Raw genomic sequence first — 24,813 nt, 5'->3', positions numbered from 1 at the left:
AAAATTACAGATATCACACAGCCTAAAAGATTTCATATAATCTTTGCAAACACCGTACAGCCAAGTTTTTACATGAACTACGGGACGCGGGAATAGGAGGCTCGTAGGCTGGCTCAGAAATGTAAACCCAACCTGCTCGAACGAAAGGGCCGGGGGTTGGATCCGAGCAATAATATCACATGATTGATAACGTTTGAAGCTTCGGACCTCACGCAACCATGCTTTTTTTTAAATACATGGCGCTTTCCAACCATGCTTTATAACATGAAACTAAATTAGTCTCCAGCCTAATTATCAAGAACTAATGAAATTCACAAGAATAAATGTCAAAACATTCATGCTACACATTCATTATCAATATAAAACAAGTAGGCCCAATACCCTAGACTTTTGTTAGAATATGTTTTCTAATTTCGTTAGGTGCATCACTTGGCTGGTGGGTGAACGTGCAGAGCTGTGGATGGATATACTGTTGTTTTACAAAGCCCAGTTCGAGTCCCAATGATTACTTTCTCATATGTTTTGATGATAACACTGGCAACCCTGCCATTGTAATTCCTGCGTCAGGAATATTTGGTCGTCAGTTTTTAATATCACATCTTAAATCAAGCATTGGATCCACCGTATTTTCTGAATGTTTTAACTCCAGAGTTTCTCACAGATATGTATCATTCAGATGTATGATCACCAGGTGAAAAATTACATCCGAAATTGTGTTCTATCTCTACTGACAGGCACCGGGGCTTTCCTCCATGCCCAGTTATTTACAAGTGCTTCCCATATATTGGATAGCTAAGTTGCCAATGTGAATCTGTTGATTAGATAATAATCTGTCACAGTGTTAAATCCAGTTTTACTTTGGGTTTTATGTGCCAGCACACTTAATGAAATTAATATATTTATTTTCATATGACTTATGTTAATACTTTCTTTTCCGCAATAAATACTTGGATATTTATTCTTGACCAACTGGTGACACTATTATTTAGTGAGTTTCAAAGCCTTGAGAAATCAAACCGATTTTCGAACCATTTTGATGAAAGCCTCAAACGCTTCAGAAAGCCTCAGTTGCCTATCATTAATTACTGTTAATTAGCATTAGCAAATGCTAACTAAATAGCTAACAGTTATGGCTGAGTTCTTGGGTCCCAAATGCAAATATGATCCATGTGAGGAAATTGACTTATCTTTTCAAAGATCTACCTCAAACGGGGTGAGCGTGGGGAGCTTGCAAATGTGGGAAACCTCAATAGCACCACTGTTATTACAATCATGTAATCAATGAATGTATTAATATGTTAATCACACAACTAATCGGTATGGTAATCTGTATAATCATCAATGATCAATGTGTGTCCTACATTATCGCCAATATGCAATATGTGTGTCCTACATTGGAAGTAAACAGAGCACCGTTGGATGTACTAAACACGAGGGCCTGATGGCCCTGTTACTTTATGGGGTTTCCAAGGCCTGCGCCACCAATAAGAAATAATGATAAGAATAATGGTGGCGGATTGAAGAAGATCCGCCCAAAGAATTAGCGTAATGGGATGGCCAGGTGATGGTACTGCATAGAATTGAGTGTCCGAGGTTGGAAAGGCAGTTGTTCTGCAGACCAACTTGGCTTTTTTGAATCTTCATTCAAGTCTATTTTGGATTCACAAGTTCCTGAGTTTTTGCATCTTTTTTGATTTCCAAGACACTGTGTGGTTGCTAATTTTTTTTATTGCAATCATTATTGTCATATCATCTTTGTCAACACATGCACCAAGTAGAATTATAATACCAATATCCATGTAGGTGATGTGTGCATATATGTGCTAAACCATGTCCACGCACATGTTTATTGGTCAGTAATGGCCATGTTTTGTGATATACTGGCCTGGCTGACATAAGATTTGAAGGCCTTGGTCCATAGATGCCAAATATCAAAGTGGATCAAGATCGGACATTTTGGTTTACCCTGTCTGCCAATCGGCAGTCACTGAAAATTTAAATATGCAAATAGCATTGCTCTAGGCCATCTGCCCCATGGCTATAAAAGCAGTGCACACACGCCAATCTGCCTCCCTTCTTTCTTCACGAGAAAGTTTAGTTTATGCATTTTGGTGATTCTCAGCAAAAGTCAAGGATGACTTCACCTTCTTCCGCCGCTGGAGCGGCTTCTTCGACTGTGGCACCCCGGCAGCTGGCTTCATTGTCAGCCTGCCGTTGCGACGAGCTGGACCTGGCCGTGGACACACACACTTTGTGTTGTGCGTGTTTGGGGCCGCAACACGCTCGTGATGGCGCTACGGAAGAGCCCATATGTACAGCCTGCGCCGTCCTCCCGTTACCGGTAAGGATGGAATGGCAGGCGTATTTCGCTGAAGAGGTCCTGCTCGCTGACGTACTCTGTCTCCTCTCTGAGGGGGGCGCCGGCTGAGAGAACCCTGGTGCGTCAGAAGAGGGACAAAGAGGAACGTCTCCGCTTGGGGCCCCTCTTGCCTGTCCCTTCTTCATCGGCGACTTCCTCTGCTCCCCCTGAGGCTTCACGGAGGCCAGGAGGTCGTCTATGTCGCCGGGCACAGCATCGCCGTGCCAAGGCGGCAGGGGTGGCTGAACAGGACGCTGCACGACCTGCGCAACGGGAGGTGAGGGAGCCTCGTCCCCAGAGGTCATCCCCTCCTCCTCCACGCCGACAGGGGCCGTAAGGCCCCACCATTCAAGAAGCGGCGTGCCTGACTCTTTGGAGGGGAGTGTCCCTCGGGCGCTTCCCCACCCTGTGTGAATTTGGTGGGGTGCTCCTCTGTGCATGTAAATAAAGCTGTGTGTTCAACTTATTTACCTGTGAGTGAGCCATCTTTTCAGATGGCCGCTGTAGGCCTGGGTGCGATTAGTGAGCGGGCTCCCAGTCCTCAGGCTTTGAGGTCGGGGGTGTCAGGCTCTTTAAGTCTGTGACTTCCCTCCCTGTCGGCCCTGAGGGGCTTCTCTGCTCGTTCCCCTATACGGTCAGGTCAGCTTTGCTCAGATGCGCCGCTTGCTGAAGCCTCTGTCTCCTTGGTTACGGCTGTAACCGCTGGGGAGTCGGATGACTCGACACAGGTGATGCACACGTCGTCCTCTCCCTTTTGGGGTGGCCCCGCCTTGGGCGGGTTGGCTGTTCATGAGCAGCCCTTCCGCGCCCGTCGGGGCAGAGGACGTGTACAATCAGTGGCTGGCCACGGCCGCTCAGCTGCGTTCTTGCCCGCCCTCTCTGTTCTACTCAGAGTGGCGTCGGTTATGCACTCTGCCGGGATGTCTAGACAGGACGCTGAGGAAGGGGTATGCGCTGCAGTTTCACTGTCAGCCTCCCCCATTCTCGGGGGTCGTGGAGACTTACATGACGTCTCCTGTGAAGGTCGCTGCCCTGCAGGGGGAGATTGCGGACCTTCTGGAAAAGGGGGCTGTGTCCCGAGTCCCATTGGGGCAGAGGGAGAAGGGGCTGTATTCCCCTTACTTCCTGGTGCCCAAAAAGACGGGGGCATGCGGCCAATTTTGGATGAGACGTCTCCTGGAGTGTGTGCATCCCAGGGATTTTTGCGTCAGCGTAGATCTGAAGGATGCTTACTTTCATGTCCCTGTTTTGCCGCGCCACAGGAAGTTCCTGCAGTTTGCCTTTCAGGGTCAGGCATACGAGTACACTTTCACCAAGTGCGTAGAGGCAGTGTTGGGACCACTGAGGGGCCAGGGGGTCAGGGTTCTGGCCTACCTGGACGACCTGTTGGTTCTGGCGCATTCGGCAGAACAGGCAAGGGATCACACATTCCGGTTAGTGACTCAGCTCACGCGCCTGGGTTTTGCGATGAACTGGAAAAAGAGTGCCCTATGAGGGCTCGGATATACGAGGTGCGTAGGGAGGCCACTCTACGGGCCTTGGCTCACGTACGACCGTCACATACAGTGTCGGTGTACACGGTCATGTCACTCCTGGGCCTGATGTTGTCGGCCCATGCGGTGGTCCCGCTGGGTCTGCTGCACATGAGGGGCCTTCAACGCTGGTTTGCCCTCCTCTGGTTGGATCCGGTGCGCCACCGGCGACGGTTGGTCAAGATCCCGGTCTCGTTGGAACGGGATTTGGCTTTCTGGAGGGACCTGCACACTCTGCTGCGTGGAGTTCCCATGGGCAGAGTGTCGGTTCGAGTCCCCGTGTTTACGGACGCGTCCCTGACGGGCTGGGGCAGAACGTGCCGGTCACGCTCAGTCAGAGGAGTGTGGTCTCCCTCGGAGTGCCACATCAACTGGCTGGAGTTGGACACGATCCGGCGCGTGTTGCTACATTTTGCACCGGCCCTGCGGGGCCAGGACGTGCTGGTCTGATTGGACAACCGCACTGCGGTTGCTTACGTAAACAGGAAGGGCGGGGTCAGGTCTCTGCCTCTCCACCTGTTGGCGGTGCAGATTTGGGAATGGGCGCAGGTGCACCTCAGGTCTCTGAGGGCCCTGCACATTCCCGGAGAGCTCAATGTTGGCGCGGACTTGCTGTCTCCCGGGATGACGAGTGGCGTCTTCACTCCGACATTGTGGCCGAGGTCTGGAGACGCTTCGGGAGGGCGCAGGTGGATCTGTTCGCATCCCAGGAGGATGCGCACTGCCCCCTGTGGTATTCTCTTCAAGCGCGAGACCGGCCCCCGTTGGGCGTGGACGCGTTGGCTCACCTGTTGTACGCTTTTCCCCCTCTGCAGTGCATTCTCCCTGTCATGTCTCTGGTGCGGTCGGAAGGGCTGTCGCTCATCCTGATCGCCCCTGTGGTTTGCGGAGGCGGTCCAGATGGCGGTGGGGACGCCGTGGCCGATCCCTTACCGCCACGGGGCGTTGTCGCAGGCGAACGGCTCGATAGGGGCGTTCCCTGTGCTAGGCCAGCCGCTGAGGGCTTGGCTCCTAAAAAGGACAGACTGCGGCGTCAGGGACTGACTGCGGAAGTGGTCGCGACCATTCAGGGCACGAGAGCAGCCTCAACGTTGGCTAGTTACTTTAGCCGCTGGGGTGTCTTTGCCCGCTGGTGTGAGGACAGGGGTGTTGAACCCCTCTGTTGTGACATCGGCGGTGTCCTGTTGTTCCTGCAGAGTCTCTTTGAGCAGCAAAGGTCCCCTGGCACGCTGAAGGTGTACGCTTGTGCCATTTCGGCATTTCATGAGGGTTTCAATGGCGTCTGTGTTTAGTCACCCCTTGGTTAAACGGTTTCTGGCCGGGTCCTGCAGTCTCCGACCGGTGGCCCGGCGGATGCTGACTCAGTGGGATTTGGCGTTGGTTCTGGAGGCTCTGTGTGACGAGCCGTTCGAACCTATTGACCAGATACCGTTGAAGACGGCCCATTTGTTGGCCCTGACCTCTGCTAAGAGGGTCAGTGACCTTTGTGCGCTGTCGACGCAGCCTGACTGTCTCACCATTAATGGTGATGGCAGCAGGGCAGTGTTGCTCCCTAACCCGGCATTTCTGCCCAAGGTGATCAAGGCGTTGTTTCGGTCCATGAAGATGGTGTTGTGGGCGTTTTCTCCCACTCCCCATGCAGGTGTGAGGGAGGAGAGGTTGCATCGTCTGTGTCCGGTCCGCGCTTTGGCACAGTATGTGCTGCGCACGGCCGCGGTGCGGACCGCCCCACAACTGTTTGTGTGTCTTGGTGGCCCTAAGGTGGGCCAGCCGTTGTCGAAACAGCGTCTGTCTCATTGGTTGTGTGAGGCGATTGATCTTGCCTACACATCACATGGTGTCCCTACGCCTAGTGGGTTCGGGGCCCACTCCACGCCTCTGCCGCACTGTTTAAGGTCGTGGGGGTGGAGGACATCTGTGCTGCCGCGTCCTGGGGGACGCCGTCGCCGTTTGTCCGATTCTACTTGCGTGACATGGCCACAGGCACGTTGGCCCACTCTGTGCTCAGCGTGGCTGAGTCTGGGGTGTGAGTTGGGTCCGTTGAGCTACTGGAACGGCTCATTGACATGGGTCCGTTTGCAGCTCCGGTATGCCTGTGCACTTGTGTGTGGGACGCTCGCCTTTGATGTGCTTGAGCGTCTACTTGGGCGCCGAGTCTGGGTCTCAGCGTGTTCTCTAGGCTGGCCTTGGACGCTCTGATTCAGTCGAGACTGATTGAGGAGGTACCGGATGTGTTGGTGTTGTGGGTACATTCGTTTGGGGGCTGTGATCAGCGCACAACCGGATATGCTTGGTGTGAGTCAGATGGAAGCGGCTGGGTGGTGTGGTTATTCCAAGCCGGAGCCGTCCTGTGGACACTTATCTCTTTTGTGAGGTGGGTGACAGGCAGGGTGTACATCTTGGGCTCGCTCGCTTTGCCCTAAACCAATAGGAGCGAAGCCCCTATGGGCAAAGCTTCACGATATAGAACGATGGTTACTTTCGTAACCCCAGTTCTATGAGTGGAGCGTCGCCCATAGGGTTCATGCCCTGACGTGTCACTGACTGCTTTTCTCGTGAAGAAAGGTATGTCGGGAGGCAGATTGGGGTGTGTGCACTGCTTTTATAGCCATGGGGCAGATGGCCTAGAGCAAGGCTATTTGCATATTTAAATTTTCAGTGACTGCCGATTGGCAGAGAGGGTAAACCAATAGGAGCGAAGCCCCTATGGGCGACGCTCCACTCATAGAACTGGGGTTACGAAAGTAACCATCGTACCTTTACCAGTGAACTGCTGAAACCCTAAGCATTCAGCGTGTTTCAGCATTCACCTACTATTGGCCATATTGCATCACTTTTGCGCTGAGATATCTATCCGCACCATTTATTCTTAGATTCTCTAAATGCAGCTTTTCCGACTGAGGACCATGGCCTTGGATTTGGAGGTACTGATTCTCATCCCCACCGCTTCACACTCGGCTGCAAACCGTCCCAGTGCATGCTGAAGGTCCTGGTTTGAAGGGGCCAACACGACAACATCATCCGCAAAAAGCAGAGACGAAATTGTGTGGTCCCCAAACCTCACACCCTCTGACCCCTGGCTGCGCCTAGAAATTCTGTCCATAAAAATTAGGAACAGAACCGGCGACAAAGGGCAGCCCTGCCGGAGTCCAACATGCACTGGGAACAAGTCAGACTTACTGCCGGCAATGCGGACCAAGCTCCTGCTTCTTAGCAAAGGACCCAGGACCCCATATTCCTGAAGCACTCTCCACAGGATGCCGCGAGGGACACAGTCAAATGCCTTCTCCAAATCCACAAAACACATGTGGATTGGTTGGGCAAACTCCCATGAACCCTCCAACACCCCGTAGAGGGTATAGAGCTTGTCCAGTGTTCCACGGCCCGGACGAAAACCACACTGTTCCTCCTGAATCTGAGTTCTACTATCGGCCGTATTCTCCTCTCCAGAACCCTGGCATAGACTTTCCCGGGGAGGCTGAGAAGTGTGATCCCCCTATAGTTGGAACACACCCTCCGGTCCCCCTTCTTAAAAAGAGGGACCACCACCCCGGTCTGCCGTCCCAGAGGCACTGTCCCCGACCGCCACGCAATGTTGCACAGGCGTGTCAACCAAGACAGCCCCACAACATCCAGAGACTTGAGGTACTCAGGGCGGATCTCATCCACCCCCGGTGCCTTGCCCCCGAGGAGTTTCTTGACCACCTCTGTGACTTCAGCCCGGGTGATGGACGAGTCCACCTCTGAGCCCTCATCCTCTGCTTCCTCAATGGAAGACGTGACGGCGGGATTGCGGAGATCCACGAAGTACGCCTTCTAACGCCTGACGACATCCTCAGTTGAGGTCAACAGCTGCCCACCTCTACTGTAAACAGCGTTGGTAGGGCATTGTTTCCCTCTCCTGAGGCGCCGGACGGTTTGCCAGAATCTCTTCAAGGCCAGCCGATAGTCCTTCTCCATGGCCTCACCGAACTCCTCCCAGCCCCAAGTTTTTGCCTCCAAAACCACCCGGGCTGCAGTCCGCTTGGCCTGTCGGTACCCGTCAGCTGCCTCAGGAGTCCCACAAGCCAAACCAGGCCTGATAGGACTCCTTCTTCAGCTTGACGGCATCCCTTACTTCCGGTGTCCACCACCATGTTCTGGGATTGCTGCCTCGACAGGCACCGGAGACCTTACGGCCACAGCTCCGAGCGGCTGCTTCGACAATGGCGGTGGAGAACATGGTCCACTCGGACTCAATATCTCCAACCTCCCTCGGGATCCAGTCGAAGCTCTGTCGGAGGTGGGAGTTAAAGAGCTCTCTGACAGGAGACTCGGCCAGACGTTCCCAGTAGACCCTTACAGTACGCTTGGGCCTGCCGAGTCTGTCCAGCTTCCTCCCCCGCCATCGGATCCAACTCACCACCAGGTGGTGATCAGTTGACAGCTCCGCCCCTCTCTTCACCCGAGTGTCCAAGACATACGGCCGCAAGTCAGATAAAACGACAACAAAGTTGATCATCGACCTGCGGCCTAGGGTGTCCTGGTGCCAAGTGCACTGATGGACTCCCTTATGCTTGAACATGGTGTTCCTTATGGACAAACTGTGACTAGCAAAGAAGTCCAATTACTGAACACCGCTCAGGTTCAGATCAGGGGGGCCGTTCCTCCCAATCATGCCCCTCCAGGTATCACTGTCGTTGCCCACGTGGGCATTGAAGGATAGAGTCCCCAGTTGGAGCACTTTCCAGCACCCCTCCCAGAGACTCCAAGAAGGTTGGTTTCTCTGCACTGCCGTTCGGCCCATAGGCACAAACAACAGTGAGAGACCTATCCCCGACCTGTAGGCGCGGGGAAACGACCCTCTCGTTCACCGGGGTAAACTCCAACACATGGAGGCAGAGCTGGGGAGCTATAAGCAAACCCACACCAGCCCGCCGCCTCTCACCATGGGCAACTCCAGAGTGGTGAAGAGTCCATCCTCTCTCAAGGAGTGTGGTTCCAGAGCCCAAGCCGTGCGTAGAGGTGATCCCGACTACTTCTAGTCGTAACCTCTCCACCTCACGCACGATCTCAGGCTCCTTCCCCGCCAGCGAGGTGACGTTCCACGTTCCTAGAGCTAGTTTCCGTGTCCAGGGATCGGGTTGTCTAGGCCCCCGCCTTTGACTGCCGCCCGATCCTCTCCGCACCGCCCCCTTATGGTCCCTCCTGTGGGTGGTGAGCCCACGGGAAGGCGGCCCCATGTCGCTCCTTCGGGCTGAGCCCGGCTGGGCCCCATACATAAAGAATAGTTTACAAAAAATGTGTATGCTCTCAATTATAAGAAAATCGGAATCGGCAAGTCAGACAAATAATTGCAATTGGTGCATCCCTATTCAATACCTGATTGAAATATAAATGGAAATTTCTCAAAAAAGGCATTGACATTATTGCATATAAAAATCAAGATATTGTAGCTATTTGTGCACTAAATCTGCAGCAGTCTGATGTTTTGAACACCCACACATATGTTTTACCCACGCAAATGTAACCTGCGGTTATTAGGGCCACCAGCGATGGATTTTCAATACACAAATTAAAGAAATATACTTCAAGGGTTCAAAGGGTTTAATACTGTGCTTATAATCAGTGTTGTCAGCAGCCAAAGCAAGCAGAATCACATAGCCTACCTGCATGGAGTTCAGGTGGCTGCATCAAATGCAAATCACCATCCTTTGGCAGAGTGCTTCCAGACACCTTATTTCCTCAAATATCGTGATTAATTTCATATAATGTTTTATTTTGAAAGCAGTGCCATGTTACAGCTATCAAACAAATAGTTGCCTAAACAATTCCTGTCTGAATATGATATAACAGCAGGTAGGCCTATCCTTATCATTGTTCTGAGAAAGATGTGTCGATAGTATCTCACAACTAAATCACATTTTATATGGATTGGCTAATATAATCATAGATATACTCTGTTTTTACCATCCATCCAACCAACCAAATCTGGAGAAAACTAAACTAGCGCTTCATCGGTCACTGATCTGGTTATGCGTGTTCACCTTTGCGTGCACGTTGATCACACACACAACAACTGAGGTGTGCAATTGTTATTTGGGTTCAAATAACAATGTTTTTAAAACATTAAATAAAAAATCAAACATGCAACATTTCATAATTATTTTTCTTATTCTTAATATGTTCATTGTGAGGACATGGACTTATCCCCCATTTTTTCAGTCTCTATGTCAAACAGAGGGGGTGGCGTGAGCTTGCAAAGATGTCTGACTCAACATTCCCCCCATGTGGTCAAATGGAAAATGCCTGCACACAGTATGTCCTGTCAAGGTTCTGAACATGTCTAGCAAGTTGTATTATAATATGATCAACGGTATCTTATTAATATGCTTTTAAGTACAAAACCACGCCCACTTGAAAGTGTATTGGTCAATAACATACAGGCTTAACGTATACATCTTTAACAGACCTTGGTCTTTAGATTTCAAATGTCAAAGGACGTGAATATCGGACTTTCCATGCTATTGGACTTTCCATGCTGTAGCTTATGAAGCGTTTTTCAAAAATTCAAAATGTCCGAAAAAACCATAAGGGCTGAGCTAATGGTTATCAATTTCAAATGTTTTCCTCATGAATAGGTGGGTTAATCCACCTCTTTTCAGGGCTCTAATTCTAATTGGGTGAGCGTGGTGAGCTTGCAAACATGGAATACCTCAATAGCGCCCCCGTGTGGTGGACATAAAATTACCTGAAGTCATTTTGTCTTATCATCTTTGTCAAACATACTGACCAAGTAGAATATTAATGTCAGTATCCTTATAATAGTAGTGCGCATATATGTTCAAAACCACACCCACACACATGTTCATTGGTCAATAGCGGCCATGTTTTTTGCCCCACTTGCCCGGCTTATATTTGAAGACATCGGTACTTTGATGCCAAATGTCAAAGGACATGGACCTCAGGTGGTATAGGAGTAGTGTTTTAGACTATTTTCACAAATTCCAAAATGGCATAAAATCCAATATGGCGGACTACTGTATATGAGACCCAATTAGAAAAATGTTCAATGTGAGAAGATGGAGCAATGTATCAAGACTCTGTCATATGGGTGGGAGTGGTGAGGTTTTAAAGTTGGCCCCTTTGCAGGCTTGCGACAGCGCCACCTTGAGGCCAATTTGCATGGGACTGCATTAGAAGTTGTGGCCTTAGGGCCTTTACTGGCATGCAAATCTGGGCCGTTTTGTGACTTTTTATCTCTCTGCAATTTGCAATAAGTCCTTAAAATGGCAGGAGTACAATAATAATGAACTGGTACAAAAACAATAATGCTTCACCAGTTAACTGCTGAAACACTAATAACCAACGGTAACAAAAACAATAATGTTTCACCAGTGAACTGCGGAAACCCTAATAATAATTAACCGGAACAAATACAATAGGCTTTCACCAGTGAACTGCTGAAACCCTAATGAACAGAATAGTTTGTGTGTGGTGCAGTCCTTACTTGTCCAACGTAGACCAGCAGTCTGGCATTGAGAGGGCTCTCGTCAGTGCTCAGCCAGAACTCAGAGTTATCATCTGATGACACCGAAAACTGGAAATCACCTAGGAAAGAGGAACAAGGTCAAAATGGTTATGGTGCGGGTTTGTGATTTCATGATTACGCATGTGTGTGCATGCAGTGGCTGCGTGTGTAAAGAGATACAAGTGCCAAGGCATGCTTCTGCTTTTTAGTTGAAGCTCAGAGGTCAAGACAGCTAGGAAGATGTGTAATGTCAAGATAAAAGCGCATCCTACTAAATTGATAGTGTAAACCCAGTGGTATTCCTTAATCTAAAATCAGTGGAAATAAGATACCATCATTTACTTACCAAGTAATCTTAGTTGTATTCTATTATTTTTAAGGTTTGCTTTTATTAATTTTAGAAAATATCAGATAATCAGATAATTATTTAATGATTTCAAAGCTTTTAAATATGTAATTAAAATCCCTTCCCAAATACCATAACCTTATTAATTTAAGTTGTTCCTCTACCCTCCGCTCCCCTAAATTGTGATAACTCATTGACCTACATCAAAACCTATCATAAAATGATACATTTTCTTTCTTTGTTCTTTTTTAAAATTTTTATTCAATATGATTTTAATTTCTCTATGGATACATGTATCATTCTTTATCTAATGCTATATTAAACAGTCAATCTCAAGGAAATATAATTTTTGTGTTGAGACCCTAAGCCACACATCTTTCAACTGTACAAGGGTTTCTCAAAAAGGCACTAAACCTCATCAAATGCATTTTATCTGCTGAAATTGCCCCTTCACCTAAGAACACTATTTTTCTTGGAGAATAAATGTCTCTCATCAACAATTTGCAGCTCCAACTGCACCCAGATATTATTAAACCCTGGAAAGAAGCTACCAGTGGAGAGAGGGACTAACGATCATGAATCATTTACAATTTATCTAAGTCCATCTAAGCCACAAGTTTTTGACTGGTGGCAGACAGACTAGTTCAGTCCACTTTCTTTGGAGTAATTGCCTCTTCCAGTTTTGTGGTACTTTTGTATTGTGCATACATTTCAATATGCGTATGTTTACTGCCTGTGCTTCATAATATCCCTGCATTTATTACTATGTAATTTATATTTAAAAAAATCCATGGTATTACTATCTTGCTTCATTTAGAAAGAATGACATTTCAAACACAGTTAAATTTTTTATCCACAGAAGGTTTTGGAAATATTTGGAAAAGAAAACTTGGAGTCGGAAAGGTTTATTAATAATAAATTGCAATATCAGTAAATAATTGATCAGCGTAATTTTCATGTAAATGGACAGGTGTTTTCCATTTTCAAAATGTAATTTATTTGAAGTCCAGGTACATAAACAGAACCTTGAAGTATCATATTGACAACATTTGCTATAAACGCTATACCTGGTTTCTCTGCATTCTCATAATGCCACTCTGGCTGGATCTTGCTTCATAAGGGATCCGATCCCCGTCCTGTGCCTGACAGTTTGCCATTTCTATGTGAGTAATTAAAACATTCTATAACCCTGTTTCCAAAAAAGTTGGGACACCATGTAAAATGCACATAAAAACAGAATACAATTGTGTGCAATTCAATTAGCCCGATATTTTATTGAAAAAGTAGAAAGACAGCATATAAAATATTGAAACTGTGTTGCATCACCTTTTCTTTTAACAATACTCGTTTAGTACCAAATAAAAAATTAAGCATTATTACTTGGGATAAGATGTTGGAGTGATGGCTGCAGGGAAATGGGGCTTGTCGGGATTAGATTATTATTATTTTTTCAAATAGTGATGATGCTCTTTTTTACATCAGTAATGTCCTGACTATACTTTGTGATCAGCTGAATGCCACTTTGGTGAATAGAAGTACCAATTTCCTTTCGAAACAGCAAAATCTGTACATCATTCCAAACATTTGGCTGCCAATGTACAGTGGGGAGAACAAGTATTTGATACACTGCCGATTTTGCAGGTTTTCCTACTTACAAAGCATGTAAAGGTCTGTAATTTAGAATGATTTTTTAATGACTTTAAAAAGAGACGGAATCTAAAACAAAAATCCAGAAAATCACATTGTATGATTTTTAAATAATGAATTTGCATTTTATTGCATGACATAAGTATTTGATACATCAGAAAATTAGAACTTAATATTTGGTACAGAAACCTTTGTCTGCAATTACAGAGATCATATCTCAGGTAGAACAGTCCACACAAGATCATTCCTTTTTCAGTACAGTATTGAAGCCATCTATCGCAGATGATTTACATTTTTAACTAATGCAGTAAAGCAATAAATGCGAACATCTTTTGGTCGCTCCTTATGGTCGCTCCTTCGGGCTGAGCCTGGCCGGGCTCCATTGGGAAAGGCCCGGCCACCAGGCGCTCGCGTACGAGCCCCAACCCCGAGCCTGGCTCCAGGGTGGGGCCCCGGCTGCGCCATACCGGGCAACATCACGGACCTCAACATTTTTATCATCATCACCGAAAACAAGTCATTTATTTATTATTTATGTTTTTATTTGTGGATCCTAGTTTGAAAACTCCTGTCTTATATAATAGATCTTAAGCCTGTAATTTCTTACCAGAAATTAGTTTGCTGATGAATACTGTGTTGAGGAAAAATGTACTTGCTACAATTGTGATGTGTTGTTGTCTCACCTAGATAATTTACTATTAATACACCAAGTTCAAGTCTCTCAGAATAAGAAAGTCTGCTGAATGACTGAAACGTAAAATGTCATCTAATTTAAAATGTAAACACTTGGTGCAGTGTTTGTCACTTATTTTAACCAATATTTTTCCAATGAAAGTAACTTAATGTAACACGACTATCTCCAGGATATAAGTGGACGCACTGTATGAGCAAATGGTACTCACCATCTCTATAGGGGTGGAGAAAGCCAAATATTCGGAGACCATAATTCTTCCATTTTGGAGCCACAGCTAGCTTCTTCACTGTAGTTCTCATCTAGAACAAGAGATGTGTACTAGCCATAAGCTGAAGACCTGAACATGACTGACAGAGAAATGAGACAGAGAAACACAGACAGACCAAAATATACTGATGGACAGGCTAACTAAAAGAAACCGACCACAGCATACTTACGTGAGGATACAAGGGAAAGTGCAGGTTCTTTCGGAGCTGGGCTACAGATGAGCCACACCAGTCCTCAAACACATGGAGGTTGGCTTGCCCTTTGAACTGTGGAAAAAGAGATACCAAGAAATATTGATAAATTGTATAATTACGTTTGTCCAATGTTCCACATACAGTGGATATAAAAAGTCTACACACCCCTTAAAATGTCAGGTTTATGTGATGTAAAAGAATGAGACAAAGATAAATCATGCCAGACCTTTTTCCATTTTTAATGTGACCTATAATGTGAACAGTTCAACTGAAATACACTCACCTAAAGGATTATTAGGAACACCATACAAATACTGTGTTTGACCCCCTTTCGCCTTCAGAACTGCCTTAATTCTACTTGGCACTGATTCAACAAGGTGCTAAAAGCATTCTTTAGAAATGTTGGCCCATATTGATAGGATAGCATCTTGCAGTTGATGGAGATTTGTGGGATGCACATCCAGGGCACAAAGCTCCCGTTCCACCACATCCCAAAGATGCTCTATTGGGTTGAGATCTGGTGACTGTGGGGGCCATTTCAGTACAGTGAACTCATTGTCATGTTCAAGAAACCAATTTTAAATGATTCAAGCTTTGTGACATGGTGCATTATCCTGCTGGAAGTAGCCATCAGAGGATGGGTACATGGCAGCGGTGGGGGACTCGAGTCACATGACTTGACTCAAGTCTGACTCGAGTCACATTTTTCAGGACTTGTGACTTGCTTGATTAAAGTATGAAAATGACTTGACTTGACTTTGACTTGAGAACAAGTTACTTGAGACTTGACTTGAATTGAAGTGGAAGACTTGACAATGACTTGAACTTATAATAAACAAACAGCAATTATTTTATATGTTGTGACATCAGCACCACTAATCAGCGTATGTGCCTTTAACGCTGCACAATTCAAACCGCGCCAAACATGGCGGACAGTTACGTTAGTCGAGCTCCACAAATAGTATCGTTTGGATACAATGACTTTGAACTGGACTGTGTGAATAAAAAAAGATTTGCCAGATGCAAAATATGCAACAACGTCAAATTGCATTAGTTATTTTAAGAACCACAAGGAAAGGTAAGAGTAATCTCTTTATATTCAGTTTCACTAAGATCTATAACGATTAAGTTACTAATTTAATGAATTAATCTTTTGTTTGTCATAATTTGGCCTTGGTTGCATATTATGTTTTTTTTTTTCTTGTTAGAAATGTGACCATTATCATTACTGAATACGTCTATTAAATAGATGTAAGGGAATTTGACTATAACAGTGGCATAGCCTGAATTTTAATGTTGATGGGCATCTTAAAATGAGCGGGCATGTATATAATTACACATAGGCTATAATGTCTGTATTAAATGTGGGCATTTTCAAGTGTTTGTGGACTGCGTGTGGAAACTAAAAAGCATTGTGCTTACACCATAACAGTTAACTTTACTGCATGAAAGGCTAACATGGAGGCGCCGATGTGATTACTAGCACCTAAACATTTCGAAGAGGTTTCTTTTTTTACTCATACAGACGAATAATTACAGCGTAATTACATATTAGGCAGTTTTTCAGTCACAATAATTAGTTTATAAGGTTGTTATTATTAGCCCTTATTACATGGATTGGCTGAATTACAGTGCAGAATGCGTGTTATTTCTTGATAACAGACTGTTGCCATGAAAAACAGCGCATTGCTATGGACGCAGCAGGATTCTAACCAGAGACGGAACAGACTATTTTCTTTAGAGGAAGCAATACAATCGTTTTTATATCAATAAATTCCTTTTGAAATCAATATTTTGTGTCAAATTATAGATTTATTTGGTAGGTAGCCATGTAATAAGCGGGATAAGGTATAGCGAGGCGGTTGTTACAGCGAATACAACCCCTTCAGGCTGATTCAAGATCCCTCCGCTTCGTCCCCCCAAAAAATTGTACCGCGGAGGAGAAAAATATTTGATTTTGAAATCGAGCTTCGCACCGAGCGCACGTCAGAAACAGAGGACAGTGTGTGTGTGTGTTCATCTCTTTAGTACTGTGACTTGACTTGACTTGAAACTTATCAGGCTTGACTTGACTTGCTTAGGGTGAACCCTTGACTTGACTTGCTTGATTTATCTGAACTGTGACTTGAGACTTGACTCGAGACTTGATGGTTAAGACTTGAGACTTGCTTGGACTTGACCATGTGTGACTTGTCCCCATCTCTGGTACATGGTGGTCATAAAGGGATGGACATGGTCAGAAGCAATGCTCAGGTAGGCCGTGGCATTTAAACAATGTCCAATTGGCACTAAGGGGCCTAAAGTGTGCCAAGAAAACATCCCCCACACCATTACACCACCACCACCACCAGCCTGCACAGTGGTAACAAGGCATGATGGATCCATATTCTCATTCTGTATATGCCAAATTCTGACTCTACCATCTGAATGTCTCAACAGAAATCGAGACTCATCAGACCAGGCAAACCTTCTTCCAGTCTTCAACTGTCCAATTTTGGTGAGCTTGTGCAAATTGTAGCCTCTTTTTCCTATTTGTAGTGGAGATGAGTGGTACCCGGTGGGGTCTTCTGCTGTTGTAGCCCATCCGCCTCAAGGTTGTGCGTGTTGTGGCTTCACAAATGCTTTGCTGCATACCTCGGTTGTAACGAGTGGTTATTTCAGTCAAAGTTGCTCTTTTATCAGCTTGAATCAGTCAGCCCATTCTCCTCTGACCTCTAGCATCAACAAGGCAATAACCCCAGCAATTAGCATGAATTGAAACTGCCAAGCCAACAAAGCTGCATTGCACGCAGAAATTAACTAAAAAAACATTTTAAACTAAATTCAAAAATCTCTAATGCTAGTGACACAAATGACCCTGAGCTCGGTTACGCACCCCCCAGCCACCAAGCCTTGTGCAGTTTGTGTGCTGTGTATAAGATTAGTGTATCATATTTTAATTCTGTTGCATGAGGGTGTGGTGTTTTATGCTGAGTGCGTTTGGAGTGTTTTGTTATGTGTTCATAACTGATATGAACACGTTGTGACAATTGTGTGTTGGGCATGGTGGCTAACCGAGTCGGCATGGACATTAATGACAATGAAAAACGGCTGTTCTACCAATTCTACCTCTTCCAGTTTCTGGGACTAATTAATAATCAGATGCATTTAAAAGGACAGGGAAGCGAATGGAAAAGGGAAGTATTTTCCGTTTTGGTGTCCGATCAAACCGAGCAAGCAAAAAGGTGCCTGCGGCCAGACTATCAGGATTGTATCATGCAGAGAAGTCTACTCATACCACGCTCTCAATACTGCGTGAAAGGGAGGTGCTTGTTTCTTATGAACTAATGTGCAGAATTCTGTGTGTTATGCATTTCTCTCTTGTTTGCTACCTTATCCTGTCCGAGGTCATTCGAAAGCAGGCGGCTCGACGGACGATGCTGCGGTGCCAGTATTTGGAGGGACCGCGACTGGAGAGGACTTTTAGTTACACCCTGAGCAAACGAGTGAAAGGAACTGACACAATTCCACGTACTGGTGGATCCGAGACATTGTGGTAATGTAGGGGCTACTAGCCTTAGCCTCCAACCTTCCTCTATGGAGTTGTTATTTCTGGATGTTGTGCATTATGTAGGTATTGTCTGATAACAGGTTTTGGGAGATTATTGGTGTAACTTATCAAAGGAGAAACTTGAGCCTTTTTATTAGCTTTACAATTAGTTCATGATTAGTATAAATACTTGTTCTGTGTTCTTGTGCTTATACCCGGGTTGTTTGTGAACATAATATTTGTATTTTTTTATTGATATTAAAGGATTGTTTATTGTACCTTTACGTGTCTCTATGGTGGTTTGCGGTGGGAACATAAAGAAAGTGCAAGCAGGTGCAGGTGGACAATAGCATTTTTTTGGGGGGGCTCCATACTAAACAAAAATTTGCTGACTTCAAACTGGCACTATGCTAACCATTTTCTTTGGCCACCACAAACAGCCTCTGTTATTCTGCAATGATGTCATCTGTAGCTAGCAAATTATAAGTGGTTGTTCACAAAGTTATGTCATCATCATTTTTTTTCTTTTTTTTTCTTCCGCTTATCCGGGGGCCGGGTCGCGAGGGCAGCAGTCTAAGCAGAGATGCCCAGACTTCCCTCTCCCTAGACACTTCCTCCAGCTCTTCCGGGGGGACACAGAGGCATTCCCAGGCCAGACGGGAGACATAGTCCCTCCAGCGTGTCCTAGGTCTTCCCCGGGGTCTCCTCCCGGAGGGACGGGACCGGAACACCTTCCCAGGAAGGAGTTCCAGAGGCATCCGAAACAGATGCCCAAGCCACCTCAGCTGACCCCTCTCGATGTGGAGGAGCAGCGGCTCTACTCTGAGCTCCTCCCGGGTGACCGAGCTTCTCACCTATCATTTGCTTTGCATATCAGCTCTTTCTTCACCACGACAGACCGATACATCGACCGCATTACCGCAGAAGCTGCACCGATCCGTCTGTCAATCTCCCATTCCATCCTTCCCTCACTCGTGAACAAGACCCCTAGATACTTAAACTCCTCCACTTGAGGCAGGCACTCTCCACCAACCTGAAGTGGGAAAGCCACCCTTTTCCGACTGAGGACCATGGCCTCGGATTTGGAGGTACTGATTCTCATCCCCACCGCTTCACACTCGGCTGCAAACCGTCCCAGTGCATGCTGAAGGTCCTGGTTTGAAGGGGCCAACACGACAACATTATCCACAAAGAGCAGAGACGAAATTGTGTGGTCCCCAAACCTGACACCCTCCGACCCCTGGCAGCGCCTAGAAATTCTGTTCATAAAAATTATGAACAGAACCGGCGAAAAAGGGCAGCCCTGCCGGAGTCCAACATGCACTGGGAACAAGTCTGACTTACTGTCGGCAATGCGGACCAAGCTCCTGCTTCGGTCGTACAGGGACCTTACAGCCCTTAGCAAAGGACCCAGGACCCCATATTCCTGAAGCACTCTCCACAGGATGCCGCGAGGGACACAGTCGAATGGCTTCTCCAAATCCACAAAACACATGTAGATTGGTTGGGCAAACTCCCATGAACCCTCCAACACCCCGTAGAGGGTATAGAGCTGGTCCAGTGTTCCACAGCCCAGGCGAAAACCACACTGTTCCTCCTCAAGCCGAGGTTCTACTATCGGCCGTATTCTCCTCTCTAGTACCCTGGCATAGACTTTCCCGGGGAGGCTGAGAAGTGTGATCCCCCTTGAGTTGGAACACACCTTCCGGTCCCCCTTCTTAAAAAGAGGGACCACCACCCCGATCTGCCATCCCAGGGGCACTGTCCCCGACCGCCACGCGATGTTGCACAGATGTTGTCAGCCCCAAAACATCCAGAGACTTGAAGTACTCAGGGCGGATCTCATCCACCCCCGGTGCCTTGCCACCGAGGAGTTTCTTGACTAGCTCTGTGACTTCAGCCCGGGTGATGGACGAGTCCAACTGATGAGCCCTCATCCTCTGCTTCCTCAATGGAAGATGTGACGGCGGGATTGCGGAGATCCTCGAAGTACTGCTTCCACCGCCCGACGACATCCCCAGTTGAGGTCAACAGCTGCCCACCTCTGTAAACAGCGTTGGTAGGGCACTGTTTCCCTCTTCTGAGGCGCTGGACGGTTTGCCAGAATCTCTTTGATGCCAGCTGAAAGTCCTTCTCCATGGCCTCACCGAACTCCTCCCAGGCCCGAGTTTATGCCTCCACAACCACCAGGGCTGCAGTCCGTTGGGCCTGCCGGTACCCGTCAGCCAACCAGGCCTGATAGGACTCCTCCTTCAGCTTGACGGCATCCCTTACTTCCGATGTCCACCACCGGGTTCGGGGATTGCCACCTCGAAAGGCACCGGAGACCTTACGGCCACAGCTCAGAGCGGCCGCTTCGACAATGACAGTGGAGAACATGGTCCACTCGGACTCAATATCTCCAGCCTCCCTCGGGATCCAGTCGAAGCTCTGCCGGAGGTGGGAGTTAAAGATCTCTCTGACAGGAGACTCGGCCAGACGTTCCCAGTAGACCCTTACAATATGCTTGGGCCTGCCGAGTCTGTCCAGCTTCCTCTCCTGCCATTGGATCCAACTCACCACCAGGTGGTGATCAGTTGACAGCTCCGCCCCTCTCTTCACCCGAGTGTCCAAGACATACGGCCGCAGGTCAGATGAAACGACAACAAAGTTGATCATTGACCTACGGCCTAGGGTGTCCTGGTGCCACGTGCACTGATGGAAACCCTTATGCTTGAACATGGTGTTCGTTATGGACAAACTGTGACTAGCACAGAAGTCCAATTACTGAACACCGCTCGGGTTCTGATCAGGGGGGCCGTTCCTCCCAATCACGCCCCTCCAGGTGTCACTGTCGTTGCCCACGTGGGCGTTGAAGTCCCCCAGTAGAACGATGGAGTCCCTAGTCGGAGCACTTTCCAGCACCCCTCCCAGAGACTCCAAGAAGGTCGGGTTATCTGCACTGACGTTCGGACCGTAGGCACAAACAACAGTGAGAGACCTATCCTCGACCTGTAGGCACAGGGAAACGACCCTCTCGTTCACCGGGGTAAACTCCAACACATGGCGGCAGAGCTGGGGAGCTATAAGCAAACCCACACCAGCCCGCCGCTTCTCACCATGGGCAACTCCAGAGTGGTGAAGAGTCCATCCTCTCTCAAGGAGTGTGGTTCCAGAGCCCAAGCCGTGTGTAGAGGTGATCCTGACTACCTCTAGTCGGAACCTCTCCACCTTACGCACGATCTCAGGCTCCTTCCCCGCCAGCGAGGTGACGTTCCACGTTCCTAGAGCTAGTTTCCGTGTCCAGGGATCGGGTTGTCTAGGCCCCCACCTTCGACTGCCGCCCGATCCTCTACGCCCCTTATGGTCCCTCCTGTGGGTGGTGAGCCCACGGGAAGGCGGCCCCACGTCGCTCATTCGGGCTGAGCCCGGCCGGGCCCCATGGGGAAATGCCCGGCCACCAGGCGCTCGCGTACGAGCCCCAACCCCAGGCCTGGCTCCAGGGTGGTCGTCACAGACCTCAACATTTTTCTCATCATTAAAGGGTTTTGAACCGCTCTTAGTCTGACCCGTCGCCTAGGACCTGTTTGCCTTGAGAGACCCTACCAGGGGCATATATCCCCAGACAACATAGCTCCTAGGGTCACTTGGGTACTCAAACCCCTCCACCACGTTAAGGTGGCAGTTCATGGAGGGGGATAACATAACAAAGTTATATCAATGTCCTATTCCTGAAAAAATTCGGATTGATACCATTAATTAACAAAACTGCCTGGTATACATAGGAAGTGTCAGTTCAGTTAAATTAAATGTTATATAGTAAAAAAAACATTATTTAGGAATACAACATTGACAGTTTATCTGAGATAAACAACAATAGTCATAGTGTTTTGGAGTAGGGATGAGCAAAATCCCACATATATTAATCTAGTTAAAAATCTCTTTGAACTGAGGAGAACTAGAGCAGTTAGCACAAAAATACAGCCAAATTGTCAATACATAGGTGCAAGAAGCTCATCCATGGCTATAGGAGCTTGATTCCAGTTATTTCGACCAAAGTCTGTTCTACCAAATATTGAGTATAGGGTGCATTTTCTAATTGGATTAAGTTCACAGCTAGTACATACATCAGTCATATTTTAAATTGAATATATGAATATATGAATTATGACTACATTGCATATGGACATAATTAGTTTTTTTTTTTGGGCTGTGAGATTTGAACCAGCATCCTTTTGTTTTCTAGTCCAATACCTACTGTCGATAATGTTGCATGGAGCGTGGCGTGTTGCCTTGTTTGAATGGCTAGCAGTGCAGCGCTTCCGCTTTCAACAACGGCATCCACTGTTCTTATGGTGAAATCCGGTTTGAATCCGCTATTGCCGTTTTGCTAGTAACATGGGGAGGCAGCTGAAATCATACAGCTTCTGCAGTTTTGACCAATCACTTACTTTAAACATGCAAGCCAAAACATCGCAATGCACTATGCACTATGCAGGCAACATTTATACCACAAAACATAGCTAGGAAAAGTAACCTACTGTTGTTAAGGATAAAAAGACAGGCCCAACATAAACAACACAGAGTACTTATCTTCATTCATCACTAAAAGGCTACGCAGGGGATAGCCTACAGGCAGTTTATGAGAACCGTGACAGCCCCTGCTGAAAGTTCATTAACCAAAAATGGGAGCATGCCATATTGTTTTTTCTTTTTTTATAAATCCAGCTAGCAAGTAGCATTTAGGTTTAGTTGATAGTAAAAGCTAGCAGTATTCAATACATATTACGTATTAACAGATCGAGGACAACCGTCCGAGATCTGAGCAATCTTAAAGTCTTGAGGGAGATGTTATAGATTTCCTCCGTGTTCTTGTGCTAGCAACATGTGCTGTTTGTCCAACATGTCGGTGTAGTGTAAAGGGGGTGGACTATTCAGTATTGTAGTACTTTCTACATACTTTCCTAATGGTTTTCCACTATCCTCGGAATGGCTTTCCGCAGAAGAAAAAAAAATAGAACACTCAATATTTTCCTCCCTGCCATTCCTCCATAGCCAGCGCTGCCAGCTGGCTGCACGGAACAGGGTGGGAAGCCTTTTTTGAATGACTAGCAATGGAGCGCTTCTGCTTTCAACAACGGCATGCTGCTTATGTGTGAACGGGGAGTAAAGGACCGTTCGCATGATATGCGGTATGCACTTTGCCCAACGCAACCAATGAAGAGACAATTGCAGTAAAGTTTGTAGTAAACACGCATTTGAGCTTGGAGAAAAACAAAGTCCTTATTCTTGCCCTAAAATTATTCATATAGTACTGCTTATTGATCGGGGGCCGTTGAGTGAGAGACACATGAAAATAGATAGATGCTGTCCAGCTCTTCTTTCCATTCTTGCCCTGACCTTTCTTCCTATTCCCTCCTCTTCATTTATTCCATCCTTTCAATCTCTTTACTTTCTTCCTCCCTCTAATGAAGTTTCTCTTAATTAATATGGAATATTTAGGTTAAAAATATACATTATTTAATGCAGACTCATCCGAATAGCTATAAGTTTTATGACACTATTGTCCCTGCTCTCCCATTCTCTTTTGATGCAAACACTACATAAGAAAGAAAAATTGCATCAAAAACGGATCCATTTACATCGCAATTAATGTTGGATGAACAACTAGCTAGCATGAGAAAATAATACCGTTAGCTAGCAAACCTGATATGCCTTACGTCAATGCTTCTCAAAATAACTGGGGATACAATTGTGGCAGCAATAATGATCACTACATCTAAACGAGGTGAGAATCATTTCTGTTTTAACTGAAAAGTTAATGTAGTCAAGCAAACAAACGACTGGTACATTCAGCGTGCGTTCCTCTGGTGATCTCTCTATCTCCTTCCTTCTATAGAGTCACATACTCTAAAATAATTTGTCTTGGAGAACATGTGTTTTGCACACGGTGCTCACAGGGAAAACAACAGTTACATGGTAAGGACGTCTGAGTATCTCATGCCGCATACAGAGCGTGGTGGCTCTGATTACCAAGTGTGATCTGTTTCTCAAATCGCATGCAGAAAATAGCCCTAAAAGCTAATTAACCTTAACAAAGATGGTGTACCCTGTACATTTGTTGAACAAAACTTATTGATTATAGATTTTCTTTTCTTGACGTCGCGGGAAAGATGTTGCCATGGCGGGACGCCACGGTGAAATGAACGCAACGGAATCACTGGTCCTTTGTCACTGTTGGACTAAAATAGCATGCTCATTATGAACGATTAATCAGTAGTAATTAACATAACAGATCCCTGGAGAAATGTGTAGGATTTCAAGACACTGTTTTAAACATTATCAAGAGAGGGAGGGGCCTCTAAAATGTGTAAATTCAGTGGGATGATGGGTCAACTTCATCTACCCACCCACCACCTTAGCTCATTATTGATACAGGAATACTTTTGTGAGGCACTCTACATCCAAGATAACTTGAACTGCATTTATTTTACGTATTGAATGAAAGACATTGGCAAGTTTACTTTACATTTTATCACCCTGAGAGAGTGGCTAGTGTGAGAAAGTACAATTGCATTAACCTTAAAGGTATAGCTTTACTCAACAACACTCAAATGATTTGATGATCAAGCACCCTGTTATTTCAAGCATAGATTCCAGCAAAGCAAATTGCTCCACTTTCCTCAGGGATGGGCTTCAGATCATCTGACACTTCCAAATGGAGAGAAAGTCAAATCTAAGTCTCAACAGTATGTG

At 46.5% G+C, this 24,813-nt stretch overlaps 1 protein-coding gene across 3 annotated transcripts in view; it reads right to left on the bottom strand.

Annotated features, from left to right (window-relative positions):
* b4galnt4a (beta-1,4-N-acetyl-galactosaminyl transferase 4a) overlaps positions 1 to 24,813 on the bottom strand; it is a 456,187-nt gene that overhangs the window by 174,050 nt on the left and 257,324 nt on the right. For all 3 annotated transcript variants that reach the window (XM_020044136.3, XM_034288228.1, XM_034288229.1), the window contains 3 exons: positions 14,526 to 14,621; positions 14,297 to 14,387; positions 11,381 to 11,481 (listed from right to left, as the gene is read on the bottom strand). In XM_020044136.3, the coding sequence (XP_019899695.2) occupies positions 11,381 to 11,481; positions 14,297 to 14,387; positions 14,526 to 14,621 (288 nt within the window). The remainder of the gene's footprint in view (positions 1 to 11,380; positions 11,482 to 14,296; positions 14,388 to 14,525; positions 14,622 to 24,813) is intronic.

This window comes from Esox lucius, chromosome 19 (assembly GCF_011004845.1).
Source record: "Esox lucius isolate fEsoLuc1 chromosome 19, fEsoLuc1.pri, whole genome shotgun sequence".
In the NCBI taxonomy this organism is placed as follows: domain Eukaryota; kingdom Metazoa; phylum Chordata; class Actinopteri; order Esociformes; family Esocidae; genus Esox; species Esox lucius.
The sequence above is the reverse complement of the archived record's forward strand: the minus strand, read 5'-3'. Positions and strand labels throughout refer to the sequence as shown.